At 49.7% G+C, this 26238-nt stretch overlaps 2 protein-coding genes across 11 annotated transcripts in view; one reads left to right on the top strand and one right to left on the bottom strand.

The window, feature by feature from the left end:
* Window positions 1-1131: 1131 nt before the first annotated feature.
* Window positions 1132-21952, top strand: PANK2 (pantothenate kinase 2). Of its 6 annotated transcripts, XR_012673408.1 has the most exons (8): window positions 1912-2171; window positions 12503-12855; window positions 13915-14168; window positions 15173-15349; window positions 15607-15730; window positions 18157-18282; window positions 18731-19380; window positions 20359-21952. XR_012673408.1 is itself a non-coding variant. In XM_075148417.1 (7 exons), the coding sequence occupies exons 1-7, from the start codon at window positions 1228-1230 to the stop codon at window positions 18779-18781; spliced, it is 1101 nt and encodes a 366-aa protein (XP_075004518.1). In that variant the 5' UTR covers window positions 1132-1227; the 3' UTR covers window positions 18782-21952. The 6 variants fall into 6 exon arrangements, 5 of the variants coding, with proteins under 5 accessions (XP_075004518.1, XP_075004517.1, XP_075004522.1 ...); XM_075148417.1 differs by lacking the exon at window positions 1912-2171 and adding an exon at window positions 1132-1243 and having other exon boundaries at window positions 18731-21952; XM_075148416.1 differs by having other exon boundaries at window positions 18731-21952.
* The window catches only part of RNF24 (ring finger protein 24), a 36350-nt gene continuing 29648 nt past the window's right edge, over window positions 19537-26238 (bottom strand). For 4 of the 5 annotated variants that reach the window (XM_075148424.1, XM_075148426.1, XM_075148423.1 and 1 more), the window contains one exon: window positions 19537-25381. In XM_075148424.1, the coding sequence (XP_075004525.1) occupies window positions 25243-25381 (139 nt within the window). In that variant the 3' untranslated portion in view covers window positions 19537-25242. Of the gene's footprint in view, window positions 25382-25868; window positions 26138-26238 lie in introns of those variants that run through there. The other variant, XM_075148425.1, reaches the window with a different exon arrangement.

Below are 26238 nucleotides of genomic sequence, written 5' to 3' on the forward strand. Positions count from 1 at the left end.
GGGCGCACAAGGAATTGGGAGGGGATACGGCTGGGACAGCTGACCCCAACTGACCAAAGGGATATTCCATACCATATGACGTCATGCTTAGCATATAGGGGCAAAGCTGGCCAGGGGTCCGCAGCTCGGGAACTGGCTGGACATCAGTCAGCAGGTGGTGAGCAATTGCATTGTGCATCACTTGTTTTGTATATTCTTTTACCATTATTATTATTTTCCCTTCCTTTTCTGTCCTATTAAATTGTCTTTATCTCAACCCACGAGTTTTACCTTTTTTTTCTGATTCTCTTTCCCCATCCCACTGCGGGGGAGTGAGCAAACGGCTGTGTGGTGCTTAGGTGCCTGCTGGGTTAAACCGCAACAGCCAGTTGCTTATCCCTTTGGTATCGAATTAATGCCTGAGGATTGCGTTGAGCTGAGATTAACGTGGTGGAGGTGAAGAGCACCGTGGGTCACTGGGTTGCAGTTACACGCTTGGCTGTGCTCTAGGTTTGTTAGACGTCAATTAACATTCCACCTAGGAACCTCCATCGTGTTACAACGGGAGCTGTTATAGCATAATATAGTCTGGGAGTCTGTTTTCCTCTTCAGTGTCATCCTGTTGATCGTTGCTTGCACCCCGCTTTATGGTCGCCTCAATTTTTATGGTGCTTGGATGGCTACTGCTATAGATGTTAGCTCAGCATTGATAAGCGTAGGGCCAGAGTTTAAAGAACAGGATGCATCAGCACTTAAATTACATTGTGATTTATAGGGGAGCTGAGGATCGGCTCTAAATGTATCCCGAATTCTTGATCCTTGCTTCTTTCTGTCTCTCCTCCTAAATCTCCTGTCTTCATTCCCATTTTGTTCTGTCTGTCCTTTCTACTGAGCTTGCAAGATCTTTGGAGAACTCGAGTGTTTTCATCTGCCCTCACTGGAAGAGGAAGTTTGGATCCAGCTTGACCTCTGAGGCCTTGTGAAGGGGAACAGGACTTCTTTCTGCTGTCCGTCTGCCTCTTCCTCTGTCAGAGGGAAACCTTAGCTCTCCTATGCGAGGCCTGAGCGCTACTGTTTGTCCTCCAGCATGTGCTGCGCTCAGAAACATCTGATTCCGTTCCATTTTGTGTTAGTGCCATTAACGTGGCCCAGAGAGGCAGCCTCGGAAGACATGGCTTTCAAGCACGCCTTTGGGACAGCGCGTCCTCACAGGCAGCATCAGCAGAGAGAGTCCGGCGCTTCCCAGAGATGGCTAATAAAGGAGGTACGAGGAGGTTTAGGCCCCAGGCCTCAATGGCCGCAGGCTGGCCCGGTACTGCCGCCGAGGGAGGGCTGTGGCGGAGGCTGTGGGGTGCAGGCCCGGCATGGCGGGGGGCAGGGGGCCGCAGAGCCGCCCCACAGTGAGGGGATGAAGGAGGTCTCGCTATCTGCATATGCAAATCGTATGCAAAGCAGCCCCCCCCCCGCGCGGCCCAGCCCAATCGGGCCTACTGCGGTCTTCCCTTCAGCCCACTTCTCCGTTGCCATAGTTACCCGGCCTGTCAATCAGCCTGCCTTCTCCCGCCCCGACCGGGCAGCCGCCTCACATCATTGGACAGCATTCGTGTCATTCTCTTCCCAAAGGAAAACCATAGGCCAACGCAGCCGCATATCGACCCGCCCCCGCGGGCGCCTTAATCCCCGCCCCGTGCCGAGCTCGCGCATTCGATTGGGTAGGCGCGCTTGTCACTATCCGCGGCCGAACGCGGGGGGAGGGCCTGGCGCCCCGCTGCCGTCCAATCCCTGTCTCCCATTGGCGAAGCCGCCTGTCGCTCCGTGCGGCGGAGCGCGCGGATTGGGAGGCACGTCACGGCATATCCCGCCCCCCCGAGGCCGGGGGCGCTCGCTCCGCGCGGGGGGCCGTTTGGCGCAGGCGCGCTGGAGGCGGTGGCTGCGGCGGTGGCGGCTGTGAGGAGCGCGGCGCGGCGGGGCGGGCGGCCCATGGGGTCGGGCCGCGCTGCGGATGGAGCCGCTGCGCAATGGCGGCGGCGCGGAGGAGAAGCCGCGGCGGCGGGGGGGGGCGGACGCCGGACCCTCGCGGCGGCGGAGCAGCGGAGCGGCGGGCGTTGACAGCGCGGCGGGGCCGCAGCCCCGCGAACGGGGCGGCTCCGTCAGCCGCCAGCGCCGGGACTCGGTCCGCAAGAACCGCCCGCGTGAGTGCGGCGGGGGGGCGGCGGGGTCTGCGGCGGGGGCGGGGCTTGGGCAGGGAGGGGCGGGGCTGTGGGCGGAGTTTAAAGGGTGGTGGGCGGAGAAGGGGCGGGGCCTGGGGTGGGGCTTACGATAATGAACTGGAGTGGGGTGGGGCTATGATGGGTGGGGCCGGGAGGGGGCGGGGCTAGGAGAGGTGGGGCGGGGCTGGGGGAAAGGGAAGGGGCTCCTTAATGGGGAGTGGTGGGTGGGGAACGGGGCTGGGGGAGACCAGTGGTGGGGTGAGGCAGGGAGGGACGTGGGGACACTGGGACAGCACTGGGGTGATGACATGGGTGGGGACGCGCTGGGACAGTGCTACGGGCTCCGCAGGCTGGGGACAAGCTGAGCTCCGGGAGCTCCGGGAGACTGAGGGTGAGACGGCGCCTGGCCTGGTGGGGCAGGGCGCAGAGCTTGGGGCTGTGGTGGGTGCTGAGGTGCCTGAGCCAGGGGCCTTGGAGCGGAGGGGGAGAGAGAAGGTCACTGGTAAAGACACAGAGGGCGAGGAAAGGGAGACTGAAGGACAGAAGGAGGGGCCAGGGTGTGCAGCCAGAGCCAGGGTGTGCAGGCTGTGTGGCTGGGCTGGTAACTGGTGGAAGAAAAGCAATGGGAGAGCAAAGAGAATGGTGTAAATTTTGGGAGGGGAGAACACTGCGGGTTTGGCAGGGGCTGGGCATAGACCGGAGCAGGCTTTGTAAGGAAAAAATCGTCCCCTGAACCACGTTTTTAAATGCCATATCGGAAACGGTCCGTGGAGCGACTTAGGTGCAAAATGGATGGCAGCCTTCATTTTGGCAGCAGCAGGAGCTGCCGTTCGGGAGGCTGTGGCTGGTGACTTACTTCAGCCATGTTTGAAGTGGAACTGAGTGATTATTTCTTTACTTGCGCTGCAATCCTTCCTCTTGGAAAGAAATTGCCATACCCTGAAAATGAAATAGCGTCAACGTAGTTCCCCATTACCTGCGCAGCTATTAAAGGGACGTCAGCAAATGAGTCCAGGCTGAAAACAGGAATCAGAATTGTCCTGCATCTTGTGGCAAGACTCGGTCTGTTGGCTGGCAGTGCTCAGCCGTTATTGTTACCGTATTAATGTGAAGTTTTAAATAGTGGTCTTTCTCTTTTTTTTGGTTGCTGGAAAAGAAGGAAGCTTCTCTTTTGCCCTGTCTTAGTGAGAAAAATAGGAATTACATCTCAAAAGGCTTTCAAAGACCTGTGCTGAACTGGATGCTGCTTGCGTTACTAATTTCAGGCGAGTGCAGCTCAGCAACGCTAATGTAGCGTCAGCGTGGCTCTGCTAACCTGTGGTCCCTTCGCCTCTCTCTTCCTTTCATCGCCAGATTGTGCGAGATTACAGGAGTGATCCTGCACCAGGAAATGATTGTAAAATTAAATAACTGAGCTAATTGCGGGGGTTTTGCTTGCTGAAGAATTAATAGGATGAAAGAGAAATTTAGTAGAGGGGTGTAATGGCACTGGCAGCGGTGAGCATCCTTGCGATTTAGATGCAGCAAAACCAACCTGGTATGTGAAAGTCCGCTTGTGTGGCGGCTGTTCTAAGGAAATCGCAGCAAAACCTACCAATGGGAACCGTGGGGTTGTTAATTAGAGACATGCTAGTTAATGGGTTGCAGTCATCTGTAAGGAAATGAAGGAGATCTCTGGTATGAAAATTAGGGTGGACTTAAATGGAGCTACGCATTAGGTGATTATACTTCTGCCTTGCTTGGGGGCAGTTTCTGTGTCTTCTATGGAAAACGTAGATTAAAGTTGGCCGTTGTTCTGGTTTGTTGCGGTAAAGTTAAATGCAGAGACTGGTGTGGGATACTTTTAGGAAAACAAGTGTTCTGGCAGCTTCCAAGAGAGGATTTGGATCCAGTCTGGAAGGTCAGTGTAGTGCGATTCGGGGTTATGATGTAGCCTGTCTTTCCTAAACGAGTTTTGTGGTAAATGGAACAGGAATGTGCTGGAGCAAGTACGTCCCTTAACAGGGACAACGTCTGATGTCGGAGTAAATTACGCTTTGAAGTTAAAAAGCTCGATCCCGCTTTAAGGAAGATTGAACCAAGCTTAAATGAAAGCAAACCACTTAATGGGCATCTGATCAAAAAACGTCCTACTTTAGCTCCCACTTGCCTGCTGCCGGTATGTGGCAAACAAGCTCGGTGACCTTGAGGCTTGTCTTGCTGCCTGTGCTGGCAGATGCCCTGGCAGATGAGCCCTGCTTCGCCAGGAATGAAAGGATTTCAGCAGGCTGCGGTTCAAGCTCGTGATCTTTCTTCCTCCCTAGTCTGTCTGTACCGGTAAGGTGCAGCGAGGACTGTTTCACTGCAGAGATCAGGGAAGGTCTGAAACCGAGGGGAATTAGATGGGATATATCTGAAATAACCTGACCTGCAACAGTACAACCGACGTCCGAGCTGCGTGCCTTCGGGCATTAAACGTTTCTTGGTGCGCTTCATAGGAACTAAAGAGCTTTGTCGCAGACGCCGTGATTTTCAGTATGCCACAGGTAAAAGGAGGAGAAGTCAAGGACGCTGTTGCTCTCTGAAGGGAGTGAGAGGTATCCATGAAAATGTTGTGAAGCAGAGATTTGCTGAAGTTCCTCACTGCTTTGGAGCATCACGTTGGTGGGGCGTGAAGGGGAGCTTGACAGGATTATTAGTTCAGGCAGAAGTGATAAAGAAAAAGCTTTATCAGCACTGGAGGCAATACAGAAGAATTCCTTTCTGGTAATGAATTATCGATACCATTATTGAAATCTACACTTAAAAACTGGACTGGAAATACCCCAGATGAGTAAAGAGGATATTTACATTTACTTTAACCTAACTGGGATACCACATGGCTTGCTGTGGGTAGGTTTAAATGCCAGGTGTAAAACCGATGATGACCAGATCATAATGAGCAGGGGAATATTTTGTTGTAACGAATCTTCCTTACGATAAGAGAAATAGGTCAGCGATTCAGTTCATCAGCTTCCCCCCTTTTCCCCTTCCCCCACTCCCTCCTGGCTCTCCCGCGCTGCCGCACGGCTCTTCTGCGCCTTTCTGAAAACCTGGTGTCCTCGGCAGAGATGGGTTTAGGTTATTGCCCTGGGTAACAAAGCATGCTTCTCCTTTCTGTAGCCTGTTTGTTAGTTCTCTGAGGGGGAAAAAAAAAGAAAAAAAAGCTGGTTTTGATGCTGTTGCCAGGCATCATCCATAATGTTTTACTGTTTGACAAAAGGGAAGGGGAAGTAAGTTGCATAAAGTGTATTTGTATTGTAGGGTATTCCTGAATTCCAAAAGAAAGCCTATACCTAAAACGTCAAGACGGGCATCCTGCAAATAGTTTCTAAAAATATATGCATGTGTGGTTTAAAAAAAAAAATGTCCTCATGCATTCTGTGGTCCTTTCAACTGATACCTTTTTATTTTAAAGTTTTAGTACCGTCTGTCAGGATCATGCAAAGACATAATGTGCACATTGCTTTAAATTCTCGGTATATACAGTATGCAAGTAGAGGTACAAATAAAATACTGTTTTGGCAGCTCCTTTGCAGTAAAAAATTTAAGCTTTGATTTTTTAAATACCTTTTTATGTTTTGTAATTGTGTATGAAATGTGAATTCCTAGCAGAGCCTATTTTTAGAGATGGGAGGATATGTAGACTTAGTGTCACTTTATATTAAATACCGATGAATATTTTTTTTCCCCAGCTGTAAAATTTCCATCATGGTATAACACTATTAAAACATAACGTTGAATATTTTAGAATAAGCATAGAGATGCTATCATGCGCTCAACTAAATCATCAGTCTTCTTTGCTCCTCCGCAGGTTAATCTTTTTAGCTTCTGGTGTAACTGGCTAATAACTTAAGGATCAGTCTGAAATACGACTTGAGCTGCTTGTCATATGAAGAAAATCCACCATGGAGATCTTTAATTATATCGCCTGTTTCTGCAGCTTGCAAAATGAGTTTGTTGAGGTTTTTTTTATTTATATAGTGTCCAGTTTTATAAAGTAATTTACATAACAAATAAAGGCATTATATTTTTCTTGCCCCAGAGAGCGTACAGTCTAACTCTAAAAGCGATTTGAAGATGAAGGGAAGGATACTATAGTATCCTTGAGCTTTTCTGTGTGCGGGGTTATTTAATGCTAGCTGTAAGCCCTTAATTTTGTTTGCAGACTGGTCTGTTGTTTGTTGTTGCGTATCCATAGATCTGCCCATTAGAAGAAAGTTTATTTTTAAGACAAAGAGCTGCGTGTAAATTGTGTGTATGAAAATGTATGTATAGAGCTGCTTTTTAAAAGTGTCTGTGCTAAGGGAAAACGATGCTATGTCAGGCCAAAAGAGGAAGAATTTTTGTCTTGGAGAAAAATTTGCTTTAAGGATGCTTTATAACTGCTGTTGCAGTATGTTGCATCAGGGAAGCAAATGAAAATAAGGCTCATCGTTGTGTGCCTCATCTGCTGAGTGGTGCCCGTTCCTTAAGTCATCTTCTTTGTACTTTTCACACTGAATACTGTTGGATTTATTTTTTTGTCGTGCGTGATGTTTGAGAGTCAGGTTGGGGGCTGTCATTATGCTAACAAAGTAATACAGAGAGTTTCATTAAGGAAAAGACTGTAGAAGGTTTTGAATGGAGAGCGGTTCTGGCTTTGGGAGGAGGATTTCCTGCCTTTCTTGTCAATGTCCAAATACCCGGGGAGAGACTGAAACACTTCCCGGAAGGTGCTGGGCAGGAGGAGAATCCAGAGATTCGCACCGCAATGCTCCTCCGTGCTCTGCCGATGGGTTTCTCATCCTCCCCGTCGTTCTCCGCCTGGTAAGCACTAGGAAAGGAGAGACGTGTGAGGCTCTTTCCCAGCACGGAGGGCTCCAATTAGCGGCGGGGAGGTGGTGAAGAGAGGCGGCCTTTGCGTTTTCTGCCTTGGCCATTAAAACTGGCGTCTTCTTACGCTGGTTATTTCAGCAGAACCTTCTGACTGAGAAAAATCGGGCTCCGGGCTGCCCAAAAGCTCCTGGATGCCACCAGTTCTCACGCGGCTCTAGATCTGCCGTCTTCTGCAGCAGCTCTCTTGGAAAAAATGCTGTAGAGGCTTACAAGGGAGAGATCTTTGGGTGCCTTTCAACTGCACTGTAGGTGCTGGGAAAAAAAATCAGTGTTTTAAGAGAAATCTCGGTGGCGGATGGTGATGGCGTTCATCCAAGAGAGCTTCCTCCTTCCTCCCTTTGAAGGCATGGGTTTTTCTAGTTCTCGGATACGGAAGAGCTGTTGCTGCCCCGCATGTTCGTGTGGGCTGACTTCCTGTAAGTGAAGGGAAAAAAAAAACGGTTCTCCGTGTCGTTGAACTAATTTCCTCCTCTTGTTTGTATGCCACACCCCTTTCCTACAAAAATGGGTTTATAGGGGAAGTTTTGCCCCTGCCCCAAGTTATTTGAGTGCTCTGTGCGGGTTTTACTGCGTAGAAAATCCTTTGTGATATGGTGAAGAAGTACTTAATTTTGAGCTAGCATGCTTCTTCCTTGGATTCTTAACCTGTGGCTGGGATGTATATAATGAGAAATCCATAATTAAGAATCATTTGGTTTAAGTTAATTACCTTAATAGGCTATCTTTTAGAATTTATCCCTGGTGACTTACTGAAGGTATAGCTGAGCTGTTGGCAGATGGAGAACACCAGCTGCTCCGTGCGGCGGCTTTCTGCAGCTGGTGCCGCAGGGATGCGCGGAGCCAGCTCCGGCCTGAGGCTGTGTCCCCGCCCAGGGGCTTGGATGCTCTTTTTGGAGCCAGCTGGGATTTAGCGGGGCCAGTGCTTGAGTGAAGACGAGTAAGCCCTGAGCCCAACCTGACTGCCGTTTACACCAAGCTCTGCAGGCGTCGTTCCTGTTTCCCCGTTAGCCGTGTCTTCTGGTGTGCCAGACAGTGGGTAACTGGCGTGGTTTAACCCCACGCTTGATGTTCTGCTAGTTCAGTGACAGCTGTAACAACACCCGAATAAAAAGTAAATTTATATGTATTAAAAAAATTGAAGGTTTTGAGGGCACTGAGAATGAGCTGGCATGAAGTTTCTCAGGAGCTGCTATCTTTTTTTGTGACGAGGAAAGCTTCCTCAACTGATGGACCGAGTTGGTGATTCTCGAGCCCTAAAACGTGGAAGGTTTGTGTCCCTGAATGTAGGAGTTTGGTGCGTGAACTTCACAACCAACTTTAAAATGAACTAGTGTTATTCTACTGACCAAATGCAGGTACTGCCAGCTGAGTGTCTGCTCTGAAGTGGAAGCCCGTTCGCGTGTGATGAAGCAGCCCGTACCGCATTTTCAGTTATGTGGCTTCAGCGGGGCACCGCGCCTTCATTTTTGGATGTTTTTCGGCTGCACCCCAATGAGAGCTTCTCCGAGACCCCATCCTCTGCCCTCTCCCTGTTTTTACCCTTGCGTAGCCCAGCAAAGCGAGGTTGGGGAGAGGATTGCTGTCTCTAAATACGAGGGTGGGGATGCTTTTAAAAAAAAAAAAAAGTGCAAGCTTCATAACGCAGAAAAAAAATTGCATGTCCTAACAGGAACAAATATATTCCAGAAATCAAAAGGAGGTTTCCCAGCACCAGGACAGGAGGTTTTCTGGAACCAATACCTTCGTCAGAGCAGAGACGACAAAACAGCCGAGTGCTTTTAAGAGTGGGAAATTTGTGAAAAGGGAGTCCAGGATGTCAGTGACCTCGACAGCCCGGAGAAGACTTGGCTGAGTAACGTGGGAAGCCTCTTCCTCTTCCTTTTCTTCCGTAGAGCTTGCTAGTTTTCCAACAGAGTTTAAGCAGTATTAAAAAGCACAGTGAACATGGGGAAACTTGTTTTAGTGGTCATATACGTGAACTGGGTATTTAAATAGAGCTGGTGTTTACCAGCTCCGGTCGCTGGAGGGACTGGAGCGGCAGCAGAAGGCTCTGGTTTGGCTGCCAATGCCCTGTTTTTACCTGTGTGACGTTGATGGTATTTTTATGGCTGCTTCTCTCAGTAGCAGGGCATGATCCTTGTTCAAAGCATTTTTCTGCAGTAGTTAGTTGATAAATCTAGGACTTTGATTCAAAGAAAGACAAAATACTTTGCGGGGGTTGTATTCTGCCATTAATATGGGGACTGCTGACTTATGGACGTATATGCCATGTTGGAGATGGCTTTAATATCGCATCAGGTGGGCCTGCGTACAGGTTTTTAGGTTTAAGGTGTCGGGACGAGCAAGTGAGTGAAGCAAGCGGACACTCGGTGTTTGCTGCCCTGATGGCCACCATGCAGAAGTAGGGTGTCCATCTCCCTGTTGGAGTGGTCGTGGTCTCTGTCACTTCTGTTTGCCAGCTCAGCGCCCGTTGCCACACTCCTCCACGACAGGGCCCTTTCTTTTGGGGGTACAGAAATCCTGGAGTTCGTCCTGCCTTTCCCCTCACTTATACTCTGGGGTCTTGGACTCCCCTTCCCATGAGGGTGCTCCTCCTGGTCTGGGGTCCCCGGGGATATGGTTCTCCTGACATTACGTGATGAGGTCCAGGCAGCCAACGTTCCTCTCTTGAGAAGTAACTTAACTGTTTCGTTTAGCTATAGGAAGGTTTTCGTGAAGGAGTCTTGAAGTAAGACACATATGCTAAACTTTTCTCCAAGTAAAGCACTTGGTAGACTTTCCATCTTGAAATGCTGATAGAGTTTGCAATTCTGAATTCTGGAGTACAGAATGAGAAATTGTCATGAAAAAAGTCCTTGAATTGCTCCTGCTTCCTCTCTCCGTTGCAGACGACACCAAGTTGGGCGGGAGTGTTGATCTGCTGGAGGGCAGGAAGGCTCTGCAGAGGGACCTGGACAGGCTGGATCGATGGCCGAGGCCAATATATGAGGTTCAACAAGGCCAAGTGCCGGCTCCTGCACTTCGGCCACAACAACCCCAGGCAACGCTACAGGCTTGGGGAAGAGTGGCTGGAAAGTGCCCGGAGGAAAAGGACCTGGGGGTGCTGGTTGACAGCCGGCTGAACATGAGCCGGCAGTGTGCCCAGGTGGCCAAGAAGGCCAACGGCATCCTGGCCTGTATCAGGAATAGTGTGGCCAGCAGGAGCAGGGAGGTGATCGTGCCCCTGTACTCGGCACTGGTGAGGCCGCACCTCGAATCCTGTGTTCAGTTTTGGGCCCCTCACCACAAGAAGGACATGGAGGTGCTGGAGCGTGTCCAGAGGAGGGCAACGAAGCTGGTGAAGGGCCTGGAGCACAAGTCTGATGGGGAGCAGCTGAGGGAACTGGGGGTGTTCAGCCTGGAGAAGAGGAGGCTGAGGGGAGACCTCATCGCGCTCTACAACTACCTGAAAGGAGGTTGTAGCGAGGTGGGGGTTGGTCTCTTCTGCCAAGTAACAAGCGATAGGACGAGAGGAAATGGCCTCAAGTTGCGCCAGGGGAGGTTTAGATTGGATATTGGGAAAAATTTCTTTACTGAAAGAGTGGTCAGGCCTTGGAACAGGCTGCCCAGGGAAGTGGTGGAGTCACCATCCCTGGAGGTATTTAAAAGACGTGTAGATGAGGCCCTTAGGGACATGGTGTAGTGGGCATGGTGGTGTTGGGTTGACGGTTGGACTCGATGATCTTAGAGGTCTTTTCCAACCTTAATGATTCTATGATTCTATGATTCTATGACTGTGCTTCAAATTTCTCTCTCTCTCATTCATGAACAGTTATTTTTATGTCTGTTCTTGTTTGAAGTAAACGCATTCAAAATGGAGAGAGATTTGGATGTGCCTCCCAAAGTAGAGCTTGCATCTTCTTTCAAGATTTCTTTTGGTGATGGTTTGGGGTGGCCTCTCTGTAAATATATATAAATAACTCCGTGGTTTAAAATTAACGTGGGTAGCTGATGGCTCTAGCATCTCCTGGGGAACCGTGGTGCTCTAAAAGGGCCTGTCTTGCCTCCGCTCTGCACAGCGACCCGGTTAACCCGCCGAGGAGAGGATACATCGTCTTCAAACACGCGCTCGTCTGTCGGGTTTGTGGCTTTTCAACGACCGTTTGGTCTGGGAGCGAGTTCCCCTCCTGCCCCCGAGTTGTTTCCTTCGCTGTTCGGCTTTCTGAAGGGCTGCCGCTGGGTTTTTGGGGATCGCCCTCCGACTGCTTGGTGCTCCTGCCGCCCGAGTGACGGGGCCTCGGCGTCCGCCTCCTGCGCTGCTGGGGCGGGGGGACAAGGAACGCGCTCTCGCGTGGGCAGTTCTGCGTTCTGGGGATAAGCTGCGGCTTCCCTGAGTTCAACCGGAGGGCTGCCCGCTCTGAAATGGCCGTAGGAACGAGGACTGCTTCGCGTTGCACGCTTATCTGTCTGGAGATAAGCAAACGTGTTTTGCAAAAAATAACAGTAGGATGTTACCATGCCTGTCTCTGACATGTAAGGATTTTACTGAAACCTGAGATCCTTCTTTCCAGAGGAATGTTAGTAACATCGATGTGGGTTTATTTTCTAACCATTCCTTTTTTCCTTTTGGAAAAAAACGTAAGGGTTTAATCCTGCTGCCGTAAGCCGTAACATGTGGCTGCATTTTTCTCTTTGCTCTGGAGCCCGTGTATCTTGTTAGCTCTAGCCTATCCTTTAGCTCATTAATAGTAATATTAATCTGTTCCAGTTCTCAGCTCTAATCGCAGATTCCATCTGATCAGGGGTTTCTTTTGATCTTTTCCAAGAAGCTCATTATCTAATACAGCTGTAAATGTTGCTGGGCCTGACACTAATGCATATTTTGTACCATGGGGGAATTTGCCTAATAAAATAATCCAATTAGACATTTGTTTTTGTCTCCCTGGGGCATCTTAGATTACTTGTCTACCTCAGTTACGTGTTGTAATTAGTTAACGTTTGTACATCCCTTTGATGTAAAAGCACTGGTATTATCCTTGGCTCTGGATCAGAACTTTGTAAAAGAAATAGCTGGGGATTAAAATCGCAGCAGTATCTAGCGGGTGCTGTCAGACCTGCGCTGTCTCCGTCTCCGGTGCTGCGTGGCGGGGGGGTAAATACTTTGCGGATTGCAATATCCCACGTCGGGAGCTCCCGAACACGAGGTCTCTCAAAACAGGAGTTAAGTCCGTGTACAGAGGCATCTCGGCCACACTTGTGAAAGACGGAGCAGGCTGCTAACGTTTTTTCTTGTGTTTTAGAAAAGAATAGATCAAACAGGCCTGCATTTTGGAGTCCCTAGGGACTTGCATGAATTAATAAGAGTTTTGCTGGTGGTATGACAATATCAAACCCTGTTTCTTTTCCTTTTTTTTTTTTCCTTTTTCTCCTTTCTTTAGTCTTTCCTTGGTTTGGCTTGGATATTGGAGGGACCTTGGTCAAACTTGTTTATTTTGAACCAAAGGACATCACCGCTGAAGAGGAGGAGGAAGAAGTGGAAAATCTCAAAAGTATCCGCAAATACCTGACATCAAATGTAGCCTATGGATCTACAGGCATTCGGGATGTGCACCTTGAACTAAAGGACCTTACCCTGTGTGGACGTAAAGGCAATCTGCACTTTATACGCTTTCCTACCCATGACATGCCTGCTTTTATTCAAATGGGAAGCGAAAAACACTTCTCAAGCCTCCATACTACCTTATGTGCTACGGGAGGTGGAGCGTACAAATTTGAGCAGGACTTTCGCACAGTATGCATTTTTGGCTTCTATACGATTAGGATCTGGTAGTGAAATTTTTCTTAAAGCTTAAAACTAGAAAACTTCCTCCGCAGACTCTAAAATTTCTGTAAATCTTAGCTTTGGAAGGGTGTACCTAACTGAAATTAAACTTGGTTCAGGAAACAGCATGTGGAGTCCAGTTCACATCTCCAAATTAGGATGCTTTCTTTCCTAAAAGTGCATGTAACGTTCCTGTAACTCTAAAATTATTCCCTAACTTCCATGGCGTGTGCTCTTACAAGACTTTCTCTGCGTTATTCATCTCTGATTATGCTGATCTCAGTCTTGTGGTTTTTTTTCTCATTGCTGTCTTTTCACATGCTTAATATTTGTTTGATTGTTCCTTTGCTCATGCGGTTTCATTTCTAACACGCATGTGAGCGAGCGGATTGAGGCTCAGTCAGATTTGGTGGTAAATTAACTGAAAGGAGGTCAGTAGTTGGGATTTGACATCATCATGTGGCTTCGTTATAAGTTTGATTCTCGTTCACAGGTGAAAAAAATGTGTGGCAAATCCTTCGTTTAACCAGGGCTTGAAAAAACGCACCAGATAAGAGGCTTTTTGTGCAGTCAAGGCAGTGACATGAGGGGAAAACAATTTCGTAACTTCCTCTTTTTCTGGGTGGTTTTTTTGGTTGGGTGTTGTTTTTTTTTTTTTAAAATTTGGTCCAACAGTAAAGTCCCTTCTCATTTTTCTTTATTTTTCATGCTAACGCCTCAGAGTCAGGACCTAAATCAGGCCCGTGGAAGTTGATGGGATTCTTTTGGCATCCATCTATGGATCCAGTTGTTCGTTTCCCCCCTCTTCCACGTCTGCACCCGTTAGGGCCGGGGTAGTCAGCAGTCCCCGTGCCTGGAGAAGGATGGAGCCCTCCTGTGACCTGTACTCCCTGCACCGCAGGGAGCAACGGAGATAGCTGAATTTAGCTGGCAGGGAATGCGTTTTTCTAGCCCTGAGCATAAACACTTCAGATCCCTAGCTACTTCTTCAACGTTCTTCTTTCTTTTCTTTTTTTCCCCCCCCGCCAGATGGGTGACCTTCAGCTTTGTAAGCTAGATGAACTCGATTGCCTTATTAAAGGAGTTTTGTACATTGATTCAGTTGGATTCAATGGACATTCAGAGTGCTACTATTTTGAAAACCCGACGGATGCTGAAAGATGTCAGAAGCTCCCATTCAACTTGGAGAATCCGTATCCTCTCCTGTTGGTGAACATTGGCTCAGGGGTCAGCATTTTGGCTGTGTATTCAAAAGAAAACTATAAACGGGTAACGGGGACCAGGTGAGTGCTGTGAGGGGGTAAATTCACTTTGAGTTTTATTTTAGAATCTGGAATGTATTTCTGCATTGTAGATGACGTTTTCAGGGACAAGCGGCATGAAAGGTGGGGAGTTGAATGACTGAGCTCCTGCTTTTACTGCAGTCCCTCATCTCTGCCAACAAAGTTCCCTCCTGGAAGAGAGAACCTGAATTTCATGTTTTGATTTCCTTACTGCAACCAGTCTCTAATTCCTACAGCAGGGCAACTGAAAAAGCAGCTTCTGAACTTTTATTTGCCATAGTTTGGGGTTATCCCAAATATATTCATAATGATCATGTTAACAACTGTCAGCTTTGATCCTAGCAGTAGAGGTTTGCATCCTGACTTCCAAAAGTTACCTTATTTTGGTGGAAGGGATGCTGGCATGGCAGTAACTCCCCAGACAGTTGCTGGGCTGCTGCAGCTACCCTTCTTGAAGATGTGGCTCTTGTTGCCAGGCAAAGCCAAAAAGCTCTGTGGCTTTAAGCTTTCCTGAATGTCCTGAAAGTTAGCAATAATAATAAAAAAAACCCCACAGTACAGCTCTTACTCTATTTGTACATCATTATTGGCATGTGTGCACAGTAAAGTGGACAGGACCTAGTTTTTTTCCCTTAAGTTTTGAAGAGCTGTGCTCTAATACTCCTGTTATCCCTCAGGACTAATATTTATTTTCTCTGAGTGCTGGGAAGAAGGTGGATATTGTAAAAATTAATGTCTCATTTAGAAACATGCCCTCTGCAGAAGGCGTGGGATTCCTTATAGGCTGCAAGATATTTGAAAGTAACAGATTAAAAGAAAACTGCTGCTCTTCCAAGATTGCTCTCACTGAAAAGAGAAGAAGCTGAAGGAATGGGGCAACCTGAGCTAACTGAGCGTCGCTGAGTAATCCGAGCTTTCATTCGTAGCTGAGAAATCTGAGGCCTTTTCTTTCTCTGTCTCTTCAGAAGCAAGGCGGGTGACTTTGCTTTTGCTTTATGTTGCAGCCTTGGAGGGGGAACCTTTTTTGGTCTCTGCTGCCTTCTTACCGGTTGCTCCACCTTTGAAGAGGCCCTAGAGATGGCATCCCATGGAGACAGTACCAAAGTGGACAAACTAGTGCGGGACATTTACGGAGGAGACTACGAGCGATTCGGATTGCCAGGCTGGGCTGTAGCATCCAGGTAATGACTTGACTGATTTTTATTTTCACAGGAGATTCTGCAAGGATGAAAAACTGGATTTATGTCTCTTACGAGAGCTACCATTCCTTCTGCTGTTCTGTTTTACCACATCTAAATTACTGATAGCAACACTTTTCAAAGTTAGAAAGAAATACTTCAAGATGAATCACTTTGGATAAATTAGCAGTTCCCGTTTTCTCCTGGAATTCTGATGCAAATGGACCTTTAACCCGAAAACTGTCTTTATGTCTTTACAGCTTTGGAAACATGATGAGCAAGGAGAAGCGGGAATCTGTCAGCAAAGAGGACCTCGCAAAGGCTACTTTAATAACCATCACTAATAACATTGGCTCCATAGCACGGATGTGCGCACTTAATGAGGTATTACGGGGAAATCTGTTTCGTCGCTCCCTGTCTAAAGCATCACTTGTGTGCTGCTGTCACGCAGCGTCTCTTTCCCTGCACACGCTCCTGTAGCTGCATGTTCGTACTCGTCTTTTCGGATGTTCAGTAAGTTGTAACCCCCTCGTTTCGGATTCTTCAGTAAATTTGGTGCTTTGCTCGTCTGTGTAGTTTGAGCCGGATCGTTGTGCTGTGAAGGAATTAGGGGTTGGCCGTTGGTCTCATTAGGTGCTCTGCTTTGTCAGGAGTTAAACGGTTTCTCTGCAGTGGTTTGAGGAACGGTAGGTGTGCGATAAACTACAGCTCTTGGGACCGCTGAGAGAGAAGGAAGGGTGGGGTGGAGGGGTGTAGAGGCTGGATACCTTTCCTGTGTCGTTTCGAAGAGTTGCTCTCGATTTCTTGGTCAGGTCCCACCACTTCCACGGCCGTTCCTGTATCTTTGTGCTTTCAGCTTCTTTACAGTGCTGCCTTGTTGCATTCATGTCAAGCAGCATTGTACAGGGCTATGAAAGAACAGAGACGTGCTCTCCGCTCCCTTCTGAGCCTCTTCCCATGGGGCGAAGCATCCTCCTGACTCCTCTTGCTCTTGGCAGATGCTTACTGTTTACCTTCATTTACTCCTGAAATTAGGCAAGACGTATTATAAACAGTCTTGTCCGCAATACGTCTGCCGAGTCCTCGCTCTGGAGTACACAGCTGAATGCAGGGAGGGTGCTGAACAATTAGGGGGAAGCGTTAATGAATGTGGGGACGGAAGGAAAATCCGCAGAAGGATGTGAGCGAAGGAGGAGATAGGATTTGATCCTGATTCCTCGGTAAGGGGAGGAACTGAAAATTATTTTCTCGCTGGAGAACAAGAAAGCTTCAGAGTTCATCGCTTGGCTCAGGAGAACTATTTTGGGCTTGAAAAGTTTGGCTGGAAATCTGAGTTAAATCCAAAATATCGCTACTTGGTTGGTCTTTTCCTTTCTTTCAGAATTGTGTTGGCTATGGGTTTCTAAATGTGGCTCCCCCCCGCCCCGACTGACAGCAGAGAGCCGTTCAGCTTTCTTAATGATGAGTCGAAGGCCAGAGCTGGGGGTAGAGAGGGGAGATGGCACTTGATGATCAGTGTCCCTAGCCAGGAGAGGATCTCATAGCAAAAAATCAACCGTTCTATTCCAATTCCTAAGCTAGAAAGGCCGTAGCTGCACCTGTGGATTTCTGGGTAGCGTGGAAGAGTCTGAAAACGCCTGTCTTAAAATGGCCTGGCGGGTACTGCTTTCTGACAGAATTGTGAGTGTTTATAACGTTCTGCAGATCCTGCCCGACACTTTCAGCAGTCAGTTAATTCATAGAATCATAGAATTGTTCAGGTTGGAAAGGACCTTTAAGATCATCAAGTCCAACCGTTAACCCAGCACTGCCAAGTCCACCACTAAACCACGTCCCTGAGCACCACATCTACGTCTTCTAAATACCTCCAGGGATGGTGACTCCACCACTTCCCTGGGCAGCCTGTTCCAAGGCTTGACAACCCTTTTGGTGAAGACATTTTTCCTAATGTCCGATCTAAACCTCCCCTGGCACAACTTGAGGCCATTTCCTCTCGTCCTATCGCTGTTACTTGGGAGAAGAGACCAACCCCCACCTCGCTACAACCTCCTTCCAGGTAGTTGTAGAGCGCGATGAGGTCTCCCCTCAGCCTCCTCTTCTCCAGGCTAAACACCCCCAGTTCCCTCAGCCGCTCCTCATCAGACTTGTGCTCCAGGCCCTTCACCAGCTTCGTTGCCCTCCTCTGGACACGCTCCAGCACCTCCATGTCCTTCTTGTGGTGAGGGGCCCAGAACTGAACACAGGATTCGAGGTGCGGCCTCACCAGTGCCCAGTACAGTTCTTTTTTTTTTGTCTTTGGCATAGTCTCAGGCCCCTCCCAGTGCAGTTCCTGCCCATCTCAATGCACCCTTTCTGACCTCCCCTTGCTCTTTTGAACCCTCTCTTGCTGCTGCCAGACCCCAAGCCGACTTCGGTGTCGTTTCTTGCTTGCAGATCGGCTCTTTTGGCTCCAGTTTTAAAATTCTAAGTTCAGAAATGCGTTACAACTCTTCTCTCTGCAGCTCCCATCCCCACTCACCGAGGCAGTTACGCTCCGTAGCTGCCAGGAGCAGCTCTTTGGGGTGATGCAGTTTATCTGGATTTTGTTGCTTTAGTGTCGACTGGTGATTTCCCTCTGCTTTCAGCTGGTTGTTTTTCATCGAGTCTCACTGGAAAATAGATTTGAAAATATATTTAAAAGGCACTATAGGTGTAACTTTTTTCTTCTTACTCTAAGGTGGGGTTTTCATCGTTGCAAGCAGAAAATGGAATTTAGCCTTAACGTTCCTGGTTTTTGTGTTGTTTTTTTTTTTTTTCCTTAATACTTGCAGAACATAAATCGCGTGGTGTTCATTGGCAATTTCCTTCGGATCAATACAATTTCCATGAGGCTTCTGGCATATGCTTTGGACTACTGGTCGAAGGGACAGTTAAAAGCACTTTTCTTGGAACATGAGGTGAAATTACTTTCTAAATTTATTTTGTCTCGTGTAAAAAGGAAAATCCTTTGTACTCTCTGGAAACAGCCGAGTGGAGTCTGTAGCTGTTGGTGACGCAGACTGTGCAGCAGGTTCCCAACGCTTTGGTACTGCCGTGCCCAGTGTAGGGTCACAAAAAACATGTATATCGTTCCAGTAGCTAATATAAGAAATTGTTTACTACCAAGCTCATCTTGCTTGTGAACTTTAAGACTATTGACAGTATAGATGATTCTGTGCAGCTCTTCTTTCCCATGTAGCAATTATAGTTAGAATATAGTTTTAATGTACCTACCTATAGTTATTTCTTCCCACCAAATTTAAAAGTTGTTAAAATTACACCGTACGTGTAATATTCCTGTTCTTGGGTCAGGTGCGTGCCCATGTTTGAGGTTTTAATAGATTTTCCTGTCTGTTTGCTCTTCAGGGTTATTTTGGTGCGGTCGGTGCTCTTCTGGAACTCCTGGATTCAGCCTGACTCGGGGCAGGTTCTGTACGTTGGACCTACGAAGTCGGGGCGCTTCCTGGGTCGCGAAGCCCATGTTTTTGCTTCAAAGCATCCGTTCACTGACTGTGAAACTAATTGTTGCGTTTCTGTCTGTAAACAGTTGAAACCAATCTTCAATTACAACGCAGGTTTGTTCAACAGGAGTGTATATGCAAATACGCTGACCGAAGGTGGCGGTTGTATCCCGAACATCTGGAGGGCATTTACTTCAAATAGCCCTTTTTATGTAGAATTCTACGTATGTTTAATGGTGGTGACATAATAGAAGACTTGCACTCTATTCCCTCCATCAAGATTCCTTTGAGTGCTGAACGCCTACCCAGTTCACAGTTTATAGAGTTCAGCTGCAGCGTTTTATGTCCTGCAAATGAAAGGCATCGCATGCTCCTTATGCTGTAAATTGTCTGTAAAGGGGAAAGAACATCAGCGCAGCCCCGGCGTGTAAAAACCACACGGACCGCTTCTGTCTCCTCTGAACCGTACAGTGGCCTGTCAAACACCGTTGTGCTATCAGTGAGGCTTTATTCCCGTTATCGCAGTTTCTTACCTGTGTATAGGAGAGACGAAAGGTAAGGCGTGAATCCCGAGTCTCGGGTTGACTCCGATTTCAGCCTGTAACACTTCTAGAGAGACCCTCTGCGATACGCCGTATCACGGCGTTAGGGGTGTCTGTCACCTCTCGCCTTGAGATCTGCTAAAAGCAAATTTGAAGATGAAATAGTGGGGTTTTTGTTTGGGTTTTTTTTTCCTCCTGTGTTGTAAAAGTTGGCTGCATATAACTATACCAAAGAGATTACTTTTTCTTTCGGTCATACGCTTGGGATCTTCTCTGTAATGTTCCATTTTATGTTTATTAATTGCTAAACCAGTAGTTTCCAGGGGAAACCCCTCCTCCCCATATGCATGCTGGACTCTCCTCTGTTTTCTCTGCGCATGCCGTCTTGCGTACAGCCTGCAAACTGGGTTGCTGCAGTTTGGAACCCCTAAAGATCTGAGGATGCGGCTTTAGAAATGGCTTGCTGCACACTGAAGAAATGACCTCTCCGAACAACAGAGATGCTGATAGCGGACAGCAGTTTCAAAAAGAAAAGCAGCGTGCGTACGGTTTGTCGCCTGACCTTCCTTCCTCGTGTCTCTGCTTTGCCCTGCTCTTTGCAGAAATCCTTCCCGGACCCGGATCTCGCGTTACGAAGCGAACAAGATCTTTAGCGAGAAGGGTGTTCGCGTTCTCTGCGCCGTGCCGCTAGCGCCAGTTATTTCGGTGTAACCGCACTGCGGTCGGGGAGCGTGAGAGCGCTGCTCCTCTGAAGAGCCATCTGCACCTTCCCCCGAAGGTGTCAGCTAAGCGGAGATTCTGCTTCGGTGCTCTGGCTTTCCAGCTCGGCTGTTTGTAGACGCCGTCCTTCCGTGAGCGGGGTGAAGCAGTCGTCTGTGAAACGCGAGTGCAGCTCACTTCAGTCGACACGCGTTGGGCTTTGTCCCACGACATCGGAATGACTGTCATCCTGACTCGAACGCGTCTTTTAAAGTCATGGTTGCTTTTTCAGATAAGTTGATTTTCAGCTCTCTGATCCCGACGCACGGTTTGATGACTGATCGCGGCGTTGGACGGCCCGTCCCCGTTGGGTGGCTTGCGGTTTGGCCGCAGTAACGCGCGGTAGAGGTGTCGTAGCGGCACAGCAAGTCGGGTCCGGCTCTATACGTCGCTGCAGCCCGAGAGCCGAGTACTCGCAAGCCGCTCCGCAGCTCGCTGGCGTTGTTGTGTGGTACCTGCCTCTCTTTTGGGCCTGAAAAGGGAAGAAACTACGAATGTGGAAGACGTGCTCTTCGCTAGATTAGATCCTGTGTGATATTTCTTTTAAAGCCTGCCCTGTCAGCTCTGCCGGGTGGGTGTTCCAGACAGCGGACAGGGCATAAAGCAAGGCGTTTTCTAAACTTCAGTTAAGTGTGGGCCTGGAACTTCCCGAATGCATCCAGTGATTTGACGACAACAATAAAATGGGGCGGGGGGGGAAGAGAAGCGTTCACGTGGAAGGTAGCCTTTGCTGCGTGCTGTCTGCGGAAGAAAATTTTTGTGCTTTTCCTGCAGTATAGTGCAGGTTTTAGTCGTGTCCCCCTCTGCGTTCAGTATAACGTTACTTTTAGAGGTGGGGGGTTTGAGCAGGATAATAGAGACTCGTAGTGTGGTTTGAGTTGGAAAGGACCTTCAAAGGCCATCTCCTCCATCCCCCTGCCGTGGGCAGGGACACCTTCCACCAGACCAGGTGCCTCAAAGCCCCATCCAGCCTGGCCTTGAACACTTCCAGGGATGGGGCATCCACTCCTCTGGGCAACCTGATTGGGATCTATCGCATCTAAGATCTCATTTATTCTTCATTCCTTCCGAAATCACACAAAAGATACCCCAAGGTAGGTGTATTAAAAACAACTCCACTTTAGAATTGCTAATTGTAGGTTTTCTAGACTTAACTCTTTCCCTACCATACAAAATGTAATGCACAGCACGTAACCGGCCGCCACTCCAGCCAGGTCACCCACCCTCACGGTCAAAACTCAGGCTCACGGAAAAGAAACAAAACCACACTTGGGTTTTTTGAAATGTCCTCGTGGCCAGGACCTGCTTGGCTGCTGGGTGTAATACTTCAGCGATGCACCGGGCTGGTGCGGGCTTACCAGGTTTAATTAGTCCGGTGCGGGGAGGGTGCGCGAGTCTCCTCTGAATCCTGGTGATGCCCAAAAGAAGGGCTGTTTTTTTTTTTTTAATAGCAGTAGCTTTGGGGAGCTGAAGACTGGAAGGAAGAAGCCACCTTGAAATGATTTTGTTACGCAGAGGGAAGCTGTGGGGAGCTGAGAAACCTCGAGAGAGGCAAGGAGCCTCTGCGGCCACCCTGCAGCCTGGGCTGCGAGAAGTCCCTGTCCTGGGGCGCTGGAGTAGGTGCCTGGGAGCAGCGTCCCGCGGGTTCTCGGGTGTTCGTTCTGCGCGCTTGGCTGTGCAACTCCTTTTTCTGTGGATTTTGAGTAGATCCTGCGTGGTCTGATGTCCAACACCAAAGTCCCTGATGTATTGTGTGTATTTTTTTGTAAATTGTTTGGGGTTGTTTTTTTTTTTCTTCTTGTAATAAAATATTACAGTTATTTTTATATACTTGAAACTCTTTTTTTGTTGGCTTCTTTGTCTCGTTCTTCCTAGCTACAGAGCAAAGGGATGAACGTTGATCTGAGCAGGCATCAAGAACACGCTGGTGAAATGGGTGTAAACGAATCCTTCCAGTTGAGTTTTAGAAGCTTATTAAAAATAACCGTCAGCAATCCTTGATTATTTTTCACGCCCCGCATGTTCTGGTCTCTGGAAATCGGTTGCGTTTCAAAACACGTTAATGGGGGGGGGGGGAAATTCAAAAATTCATTATTTGCCTGTTGCTGGTAGTGAGGATCCCTTCTCACGCTCGCTCCCCCCAGACTGGTGATGTTTTTAACCAGGTCCCTTAAAACCCGGCTTCTAAACCAGGTTTGACTAAAGCCTGGCCCTGTGCTGCTGAGAGAAGGTGGATTTGCACGACGGGGGTTGGGTCTGGGCTTATTTTTTGCAGCTTGGCTTCAAAGCCCCGAGGGGTTCTGAGGGATCTCACAGCCTTCGTTAGCAGCGGCGAGGGGGGTTTCCAGCATCGTTCTGGGGCAAAATTGCAGCATTTTAGGGTCTGACGAAAGACAACTTCGGTGGTAGGTGGTGATCGGTGCCATGGAGGCCCTTTGGCCTTTAATGTATGGATGATATGGATTGGGTTGGAGGTGAAAGCAAGGCATCTCTCCAGGGCAGGAACCGTGGGGTGGAAGTAACAAGAATAATTGTGTTTCTTGGTGCTAGATCCGGACTGCGGCTCGGCCGGTCCCTCTGCTGCTTTGTCCCACCAGCGGGAACCTTTGCCCAGCGAGCTCTTCATGACCATGACTGGCTGGAGCTTCCAGAAGATGACTAGGAGGGCAGCGAGAAGGTCACTCCTTGCCTTGCCTTCTGGAGAAGGTGAAGCAGAACATCTCCAGGTGGGACCTGCCCCCAGCACCCAGCTCTGAGGGTGCAGCCAGCACTAGAGGGCAGCAGCCCCCCGCGCTGGGCAGGGACAGGGGGACAGCAGGACAGGGGACAGCAGGACAGGGCGAGGTGGGAGCCCGGCTTCCTCCACGCCGGGTTTCCGCAGGGATTGCAACCTGGGATGGCCCCAGCTAAGCAACCACAGCGGGACCAGGCAGCGGTGGCGTGGAGAGCAGAGATTTGAGGGGAAAAAAGGGGCTTTTCCAACCCGTCTGGTGAAGCCTGGAGGAAGAGCTGGGGCGAGCAGGAGCGGTTTCAAACTGGACTCCGGGAAATCCCGTAGCGTGGCGGCTGGGAGCCGACCTCCAAATCCCGTGGTCGGTGGGAGGTTGGCGTTGGCCCCGGGAGCCGGGGCTCGGGCTGGGAAGGTTGCTTGGAGGAGAAACGTCGCCTTCCCGAGCCGGGCAGCCCAGGCCGTGCCCGGGATGTGCGAAATCCCCCTCGGCCAGGGATTTCCAGGGCGCGTTGGACAGCGAGCCTGCCCCGCCGGGGCCATCTCCCCGATCCGGCAGCAAAGCTCCGCTTGGGAGACACGGACAAGGGGAAACCCAGCCCCAAACCAGCCCCTTTTCCAGGCTCCCCCCCCCCCAAAAAAAAAAGGGCTGGGGCCGGAGTGGCCCAGGGGGTCCCAGCCCCGCTGGGGACGGCCCCGGGGTGACACAGGGCTGAGGAACGAGGGGTGCTCCCTTTTCGCCATGGCCGGGGTCTCCCAGGTGCAAACTGTCCCCCCCCTGCAAACACACCCCCGCTTCCAAAACCTGCTTTTATTTACATTTCAAGTCAAATCACATGCAAACCGTTTTGTTGTGGTTTTTTTTTTTCTTTCCTCGTTTTTCCTTAAGAATAGTGTGATTAGCAAAAAAGACGCATTATTAGAATTTTAAAATAGCAATTAAATATACAAAAATATAGCTTACAAAAAAAACCACCCCCCCTCAAAAAAACCAAAAAAAAACCAAAAAAAAAAACCAGCGAACGTTTTAAAAAATATTCTGCTGCAGAATTCGTAGTGTACAAACACGTCTATGAGGCTCCACGCTCCATAAACAGTCTCGGGAGTCGCACGGTATTTACAGGAGGGGGGGACGACACCCGGAGCCGTCCCAGCCCCGTGCCCCATCCTGTGCCCGGGGGAGGGGGGGCCGGGAAAGCCGCTGCCATCTAATACTGACACCCCCCCTCCAAAAAAAAAAAAGGGAATAAGAGTTGCAAAGATGGAGGGGGACACCGGGACGTTTGCTACGGTGCCCGAATTTGCCCCGTGAGGTGGTCAGAGAGGCGAGGGGGTGGCACGGCCCCCCCCCGCCTCCCCCAGCAGCTTTTGCACTCGCTGATGGGGTGTTTTGGCAAGGCAAAACGCTGCCGGCTCAGGCGTCCCTCGCCCGGAACCCCCCGGGGCCAAGCTCAAAGCGACGGGAGGAACCCAAAGGCCAGGATTTTTGCCTGCCCCGCGGCAGCCGCCGGCTCTCACCGCTAACGGTTTACGCCGGGATCGTGCCCGTCGGAGGGACTAACGGCCCCGCTGAGGTAGCCCATCGCGCCGAGGAGGGGGGCAGCCACCCCCGGGGAGGGTGTGTGGGGTAACCAAAGCCCACGAGACCCCCACGCGACTGCCACCCAGCCATCTCCCAGGGGCGAGGCCGGCTCCCCCGCCCCGGTTAGCCCTTTCGGAGGGGCAGCGGGTGCCGAGGCGGCACCCAACGGCGGCACGAACCCCGGCGTCGCTGCGCCCGGGGTGCTGAGACCCAATTTTCCAGGTAGGGATTGGGAAGGCAAAGGTAACCCCGATGCAGTAACGACAAAGAGGGACCAGCCGTCACGCTCCAGGGTCCCCCACTGCATTTTGGGCATCATTTTTAACGGCGGCAGAGGGGCACAGGGGGCAGCAGGGCTGGGAAGCGTACCGGGGCGCTCGGGGGGGACGTGGCGGCGTTGCAGGAGGCTGTCGGGCGGCTCGATACTGCTCCGTCGAGCCCCACGCTGCTTCCCGGTGGACGTCGTGCTGGAGAAGGGATGTGCTGGAAGAAGGATGTCGTGCAGGGCGCCCGCGGAGGACCCTGAGTCCCCTCCTCGCCCGGGGAGAGGAATCCAGCCCGGGCTCGAGTGCGAGACCCTTCATCCCGGCACGGCTCCGCAGAGGCAGGTTTTGGGGGCGCGGGGCTCTTCCGCTTCAGCCGGCGGAGACGTGCCCCCCCCGTAAAGTGCTCCGGGCTCCGCGCCCGGCCGCCCGCGTCCTCGCCTGTCCCTCCGTGCTGGTGCCGAAGTGCTTTGGTTGTCACCGAGTCCCCGGGGCCGGCGGCGGGGCCCCCCCCGCGGCGGGGCAGTCCCTGGGGCGGCGGAGCTATACGATGTTCTCCGCGCCGGGGAGGGGGCCCTGGGGGGGGCCGGGGTCCTGCTTGCTGTGCAGCTGGGCCAGCTGCAGCACCGGCATGTTGCAGAGCGGGCAGACTTTCCGCACCTCCAGCCACTTGATGAGGCACCTGGGGGGGGGACAGAGACGGGGAGGGGGCTCATTGCAGGGGTGCTGCAAAAAAAAAAAAAACACCACAAACCCCCCCCTAATTCGGTGCCCCACCACCCCTGGGGGGTGGCAGCCACCCCGACCCTCGGAGGCGGGCGACGGGCCGCACAACGGGTCTGATCCGTTGTCACCCACCCTGGAGCGCTGACGCGGCTGAATTTTTAATTCACCATTTAGGTGCCTTTACATTTTATTAGGACATTTTTGGGGGGGTGTGTATATACATGGATTTTTGTGTACATGTAATATATTTTTGTGTATATGTAATATATTTTTTTATATGTATAATTTATATATATTTATAAAACAGAGATACAAAAATGTATACACATACACAAAAATATATAAAGTACCTATATACACAGAAAGGTATATATGAATAAAGCATTTTATAAATATATAAAATGTATAATCTACATCATATACATACATCACACACATACAACGTGTAATGTATATATTATACATATAAAATTCATAGTGTTTTACATTTTTATAAAAAAAAAAATATAAATTTTATATATACACGTTTCATAGAAGCATAGACTATCCTGGGTTGGAAAGGATCCGCGAGGACGGTCAAGGCCAGCTCTGGCCCCAGCACAGGGCAACCTACAAGTGAAACCACGCGTCCAAGAGCGTTGTCCCAACACTTCTTGAACATCAACAGGCTTGGGGCCGTGACCGCTTCCCCGGGGAGCTTGTTCCAGTGGTTCTGCATATATATTTTATAAATATTTATAAATAATATGTATGTAAATATACACACACAAGTGTACATATACATTTTGGAATATATAAAGTCTATATATATAT

This window comes from Calonectris borealis, chromosome 4 (assembly GCF_964195595.1).
Source record: "Calonectris borealis chromosome 4, bCalBor7.hap1.2, whole genome shotgun sequence".
NCBI lineage: Eukaryota > Metazoa > Chordata > Aves > Procellariiformes > Procellariidae > Calonectris > Calonectris borealis.

Excerpts from the sequence above, each read along its gene's own strand:
- PANK2 (XM_075148416.1), top strand. The coding sequence starts at position 1,982 with ATGGAGCCGCTGCGCAATGGCGGCGGCGCGGAGGAGAAGCCGCGGCGG. Across the intron at positions 15,731-18,156 it reads GGATGTGCGCACTTAATGAG|AACATAAATCGCGTGGTGTT; the intron begins GTATTACGGGGA and ends TAATACTTGCAG. Across the intron at positions 18,283-18,730 it reads CACTTTTCTTGGAACATGAG|GGTTATTTTGGTGCGGTCGG; the intron begins GTGAAATTACTT and ends TTTGCTCTTCAG.